At 68.7% G+C, this 6,144-nt stretch overlaps 2 protein-coding genes and 1 long non-coding RNA gene across 3 annotated transcripts in view; all 3 read right to left on the reverse strand.

The window, feature by feature from the left end:
* Nucleotides 1-980, reverse strand: part of ESYT1 (extended synaptotagmin 1) — a 13,340-nt gene extending 12,360 nt beyond the window's left edge. Inside the window, 1 exon segment of the mRNA XM_040577994.1 lies at nt 920-980. Coding sequence (XP_040433928.1) covers nt 920-980 — 61 coding nt within the window.
* Nucleotides 981-1,296: 316 nt separating this feature from the next.
* On the reverse strand, nt 1,297-3,498 carry ZC3H10 (zinc finger CCCH-type containing 10). The gene is made up of 2 exons (XM_040618886.1): nt 3,412-3,498; nt 1,297-2,929 (listed from the first exon to the last, which is right to left on the reverse strand). The coding sequence occupies exon 2, from the start codon at nt 2,896-2,898 to the stop codon at nt 1,762-1,764; it is 1,137 nt and encodes a 378-aa protein (XP_040474820.1). The 5' UTR covers nt 2,899-2,929; nt 3,412-3,498; the 3' UTR covers nt 1,297-1,761.
* Nucleotides 3,499-4,245: 747 nt separating this feature from the next.
* Nucleotides 4,246-5,173, reverse strand: LOC121080003. Its single transcript, XR_005825222.1, has 3 exons — nt 5,041-5,173; nt 4,560-4,582; nt 4,246-4,440 (listed from the first exon to the last, which is right to left on the reverse strand). It is a non-coding gene; the product is annotated as an uncharacterized LOC121080003 (long non-coding RNA).
* Nucleotides 5,174-6,144: the final 971 nt, after the last annotated feature.

Genomic DNA, 6,144 nt, shown 5'->3' on the forward strand with positions numbered 1-6,144 from the left:
CTGAGGGGCCGCCGGCGCTTCCCCGGGGCACCGGCTGCTCGGGGGCCCCGGGAACCGGCTGGGCACGGCCACGGGGCACCGGCTGGGCACCGGGCACTGGCTGGGCACCGCCACAGGGCACCGGGCAGCAGCTGGGCATGGCCACAGGGCACCGGCAACCGGATGGGCACGGCCACGGGGCACCGGCTGGGCACCGGGCACCGGCTGGGCACCGCCACAGGGCACCGGGCAGCAGCTGGGCACCGCCACAGGGCACCGGCAACCGGCTGGGCACAGCCACGGGGCACCGGCTGGGCACCGCCACAGGGCACTGGGCAGCAGCTGGGCACCGCCACAGGGCACTGGCAACCGGCTGGGCATGGCCACGGGGCACCGGCTGGGCACCGGGCACCGGCTGGGCACCGCCACAGGACACCGGGCAGCAGCTGGGCACGGCCACGGGGCACCAGGAACCGGCTGGGCATGGCTATGGGGCACTGGCTGAGCACTGCCACGGGGCACCGGGCAGCAGCTGCTCAGGGGGCACCGGGCACCGGCTGGGCACCACCACAAGGCACCGGGAACCAGCTGGTCACCAGCCATGGGTCACCGGGCATGGCCACGGGGCACCAGCCACAGGGCACCAGCTGGGTACTGCCACAAGGCACCGGGCACTGGCTGGTCACCAGCCACGGGGCACCGGCCACCAGCTGGGCATGGCCACAGGGCCCTTACTGGTCATGGGGCACCGGCCACTGGCTGGGCACCACCACTGGGCACTTACTGGCCATGGGGCACTAGCCACCAGCTGCTCACTGACACAGGCCACTGGCCACTCACTGGCCACTGAGCACGAGCTGCTCGGCAGCCACTGGCCACTCAACAGACATGGGCCACCAGGCACCAGCCACTCACTGGCCACAGGGCACGAGCTACTCACCAGCCACTGGCCGCTCAACAGACACCAGCCGCTCACTGGCCACGGGGCACGTACTGGCCATGGGGCACCAGCCACCAGTCGTTCACTGGCCACAGGGCACCGGCCACTGGCTGCTCACCAGGCCCTGGGGCACCAGCCACCAGCTGGTCACCACCCCAGGTCACTGGCCACCGACTGCCCACCGGCCACAGGGCAGTGGCCACTGGCTGCTCACTGAGCCCTGGGGCACTGGCCACCAGCAGCTCACGGGCCCCAGGGGACCAGCCACAGGGCACAGGCCACCAGCCACCAGCTACTCACCCGGCCCTGGGGCAACCACCCTCACCCCAGGAGAGCCACGGTGGCACCGGGGGGCGGGAGAGCGAGCGAGCGCCGTGGACTTTTTGGTCTTTTTAATAGTTGAAAATGTTACAGGGCTCGGGGGAGCCGCGGCCCCGGTGCCACCCCCCCTGGGACACAGCCCTGGCACTGGGGGGGGCCGTGTCCACACACGGGGCTCTGGGGGGTGCAGCCCCAACCCCCACGGGAGGCTTCACCAACACCCCTCTGTGCGGCAGGTGCCGGACCGAGGCACGAAGCCCCGGCGGGGGGGTCACCACACCGCCAGCCCCCCGCCCCCCAGCAGACAAGAGCCCCCACCACTGTCCACAGGCTGGGGCGGCGGGGTCTGCCCTTCGTCCTGCTCATCCTCCCGTTTCCCCCGGGGGCTCAGTTTCATGTGGGGGGTCGCGGTCCCGGCCGGTTGCCCCAGCCCCCCCCCACTGGCAGCATGGCCTCCCACTTTGGGGGGGTCAGTGGGGCATGGCCGTTATCCTCATGCTCTGGGGAGGCGATGGGGTACGTCACCATGGGGGGTGGTGGCGTTGGCTCATGGTGATCCCCCCCAGTGGCTGTGCCATGGAGACGGCCACCGGTGCCACCGAGACGGCCACCGGCGCCATGGAGACAGGGGGGGCCATGCCCTGTGCGATGGTCTGGGCCAAGGCGGCCGAAAGCGGGGTGATTTCGGGGTTCATGGGGGGAGCGGCGTTGGCAGGGGGAGCCGCCTGGGCGCCGGCGGGAGCTACCAAATCCTGTTGGGATACAGGCCGGGGCTGGAGGGCCTGGCTGCTGAGCGTGGTGTGCGTCTGGGCGATGCTGTGGTTGTAGTTGGTGACGGTGCCCACGGTGGGAGCCAGAGTCTGCTCAGTGGCGGTGGCGGTGGAGCTCAGCGTCATCACCTTGGCCTGGTTGCGGAACTGGGCGTTCTGCTCCAGTAGCACCTCGTTGGTGGCCAGCAAGTTGTTCACCTGCTTCTTGAGATCCTCCACGCGCTTGCGCAGCATGATGTTCTCCTCCTCCAGCAGCCGGTACTCCACCGTCCGCGGGCTGGCGAAGCTGTACTCGTAGGTCTCGAAGTGCAGCCCGTCCACCCGCCGCCGCTTCAGCACGGGGTCGTGGTCATCGTAGCGGTCGGGGTCATAGATGGCGTCGTAGGGGTCGTAGCGGCGGCCGGCCGGGACGATGCCCTGCTCGCGGGCCGCCATGCCCCGCGCCTCATACTCATAGTCCCGCTGCAGGTGTTGGAACTTGCACTTGGCACCCCGCTGGCAGTCGCCCTTCAAGAAGTCCCGGCAGATGGGCACCTCCTCCTTGCTGTTGGGCAGGTCGGCGGGCGAGAGTCCCAGCCCGGCGGCCACCTTCTGCCGCAGGCGCGGGGGCAGCTCCCCCGTCTTCTTGTAGCAGTCCTCGTCCTCCTTGGTGCCGTGGATGAAGCGGCAGTTGAGACGGACGCACTCCTTGTTCTGAAAGTCGTGGCAGAAGATGAACTCGTTCTTGCGCACGCCCAGGTTGGTGACCTCGCTGATGTCGGGGTGGCGGAAGCGGCAGCGCTTGCCTCGCTTGCAAACGTTGCGCAGGAAATCGCGACAGATGTCGTCGGCGTTGGCACCCACCTCATCGCCGCTGTTGCCGTTGTTGTAGCTGTCACGGTCGGGCATCTTCGCCACCGCCGCCGCGGGGCTCCGGGCACTGCGGGAGGGAGGGAAGGGGGTGAGGGAGGGAACCGGGAGCGGCTCCCCGGGACCGGGGGGAAGCACCTGTCCCAGGGCACCGGCCCAGCCCCACACGGACCCCGCCGACCCTGCCCGGTGCCAGCGCCACCGCGGCCGCCGAGCCGCTGGAGAAGGGGGGGCCCGGACAGCCCCTCACGGCCGCTCCCTGGGGCTGCCGGTACCGTTCACTGGGGACGGCCCGGGACAGCTGGAGGGCCCCGGCGTAAGCGGCTGCCGGCCCGTGACAGCCCCGCCGGGTCGCACCGGGAGGGCGGAGGGGGCCCTGCCTCCCCGCCGGGTCTCCATAGCAACCAGCCCGCAGGCCCGGGGCAGGCCCGGCGCCGGGGCCCGGCTCAGGCGCGGGCGGCCCCCGCGGGGACGGCGGGGCAGGGCCTTTCCCCGGCCCGGTGAGGCCCAGCCCGGCCCGGTGCGGCTTGGCCCGGCCGGCCCCGCACTCACCCGCTCGCGGCCTCCTCGCGGGTCCTCCAGCACCAACAATGAGCGTCCCCTTCCGGCCGCCGCTCTGCGCCGGGCAGGAAGTGCTCTATGGTACTTCCGGGTCGACCCGGAACGAGCTGCGCTTTTCTTTCCGGGGCTCCGGCGTCACCGTAACGTCATGCTTCTGCGCCGCCGTTTCGCGCGCACCCGCTGACTCCCCCTGCCGCGCCGGCGGCCCCGCTTCTCCCCGGTACCGGCCTCGCGCCGTGGGGTCCCAGCCCAGCCAGCCCCGGTACCGGAGGCCTCCCCCCTGCCCTCGCCCCATTACCGGAGGAACCCACCCAGCCCCCTCCCCAGGGCTCCCGTCGGTCCCTGCTAGCCCGCCCCGTTACCGCAGAAACCTCACCAGCCCACCCCGTTACCGGAGGGCCACCCACCCCACCAGCTGTCACCCCGTCAGCGGAGGCACACACACACCCCCCCAGTTCTCACCCCGTTACCGGAGGAGCACACACACACCCCCCCCCAGTTCGCACCCCGTTACCGGAGGAGCACACACATACACACCCCCCAGTTCGCACCCCGTTACCGGAGGAGCACACACACCCCCACCCCAGTTCGCACCCCGTTACCGGAGGAGCACACACACCCCCACCCCAGTTCGCGCCCCGTTACCGGAGGAGCACACACACCCCCACCCCAGTTCGCACCCCGTTACCGGAGGAGCACACACATCCCCACCCCAGTTCGCGTCCCGTTACCGGAGGAGCACACACACGCACACCCCAGTTCGCGCCCCGTTACCGGAGGAAGTCCCCCCATTATCCCACCGCCTCTGGAGGAACCAACACCGTGTCCCAACAACACCAGCTTTATTCGCGGCACGGAGCACTGAACCGGCCCGGCGCAGCGGGCCCCCCCAGCGGCACCGAGCCCCTCCCGGGACACCGGGGCGTCTCCCCGGCGGCGGCTCTGAGCCCCGACCCCGCTGGGCTCCGCGGCGGGGTCTACTTGGACCTCTGCCTCATCTTCCTCCTCTTGCGCTTCAGCCTGAGGGAGAGAGCGGCGCTCAGCGCCCGGGGCCGACCCGCTGCGGCGGGACAGGGCAGCGGCCGGAGCCCCCCCGCGCCCCCCGGTCCCGGGGGGAGCCCCGGGGGAGCCCCACGTACCTGCGCATTCGCTTCTTGCGCCACTGCGGGAGAAGAGAGAGGGGCGGCGTTAATGCCGGTACCGGAGCGCCCAACGTGTGCCCGCCCCGTGGCACAGACCCCATTCCCGGTCATAGTCGAGCCCCCCCGCCCTGGGCCCCACACACCCGGCGTGTCTCCCCGTGCCCCCTCCAAGGAATTCCCGGTGAACCGACATCCCCCAGCCCCGCCGCAACGGAGTCCCCCGGGTCAGGGCCCCAGGGGACTCTCCAGGCCGGGACCCACGGGGAGGACAAGGAGGGGGTGAGGTGCCATCGGCCGGGGACCCCCGGGGATGTTTAGGGCGCCATCGACCCGGGGACCCCCGGGGGTGGGTGGGATGAAGGGGGTGGTGGTGGGTGTCTGAGGCACCATTGACCTGGACCCCCGGAAGGATGGGAGCTGTGTCAGGATGTGTTTAAGGCACCATCGGCCGCCCCCGCGCCGCCCCCCCGCCGCTTACCTTGGCCCTCATGGCGGTGCGGAGGCGCCGCGCTCACTCCCGGCGGGCGGGCGGCGGCGGGGGTGGTGGATGGCGGCGGATGGCGGCGTCGGGCCCGCAAGATGGCGGCAGCAGCGGCCGAGAGAGGCCTTGGTCGCCCGCCGGGGCCTATTTATAGGGCAGCGCTGAGGCCCCGCCCCCTTCAGCGCGGAGCAGGCCGGGAGCTGCAGTCCGCGGCCCCGGTGCATGACGGGACGCAGAGTTCGCCCTGTCGCCGCCATTTTGCGCAGCCCCGGGGCAGCGGGGACCGCGGTGCGGCCTGGGGGGGCTGGGGGGCGAGGGGCCGTCCCCGCCGCAACCCCCCGCCGCAGCGAGCAGAGCCGCGCCTTGGCCCAGGACAGGTCGCTAGTCACGTTTATTGTAAAAAAAAAAAAAAAAGTTACAATTGTTCTTGGGTGCCTGCTTGTCATCGTTGACAAATGGGTTTTTCCTGCTTGTCTTGAAGTAGTTCGTTCTCTTGAAAGCCAAAAATTAAATAGAAATATAAAATTAAATCAATCTCCAGCATGCCTCGGTGGTTTATAAATCATTCCTATGGGCGACGAGGAAGATCAGCTCTCCCTTTCTTCCACGCAGGGCTGAATATCGCTTAAAAACACTAAAACCTTCCTCCTGGGGAACCAGATTTTTAAAAAACACTAAAACCTTCCTCCTGGAGAACCAGGATTTTCCTTTTTTTCCCCTCAAGGTCACGGTTAAGATGTCGGAGCCACACAGCCCAGACTCCAGCACCTCCATCCCGTGCCGGCCCCAGCCGCGCAGCCCTGCCAGAGCTGGAAGTTGGAGAACAGGAGCAGAGAGAGAGAGAGAGAAAGAGATGGAAAAATTCAGAAAAAAAATAGCGCATCGTTTATTCTCTTTTATTGACTTTGGTAATATTTGCACGTGTGGAGTTTGGGGTGGAAAACCAAGATCTTGGCGAGGAAGCACGGTGCCTGCGGAGACGCCCGGGAGTGTTTTTCAAGGCGAGAGTTTTTCCCAAGTACAGCTACAGGAGGGGAATAACCAGAGCCGGTCAGCAGGTATCGGCAAAGAAAAAAACCTCACATTCAACTACATGGAACT

Source organism: Falco naumanni, chromosome 20, assembly GCF_017639655.2.
Source record: "Falco naumanni isolate bFalNau1 chromosome 20, bFalNau1.pat, whole genome shotgun sequence".
Taxonomy (NCBI): Eukaryota; Metazoa; Chordata; class Aves; order Falconiformes; family Falconidae; genus Falco; species Falco naumanni.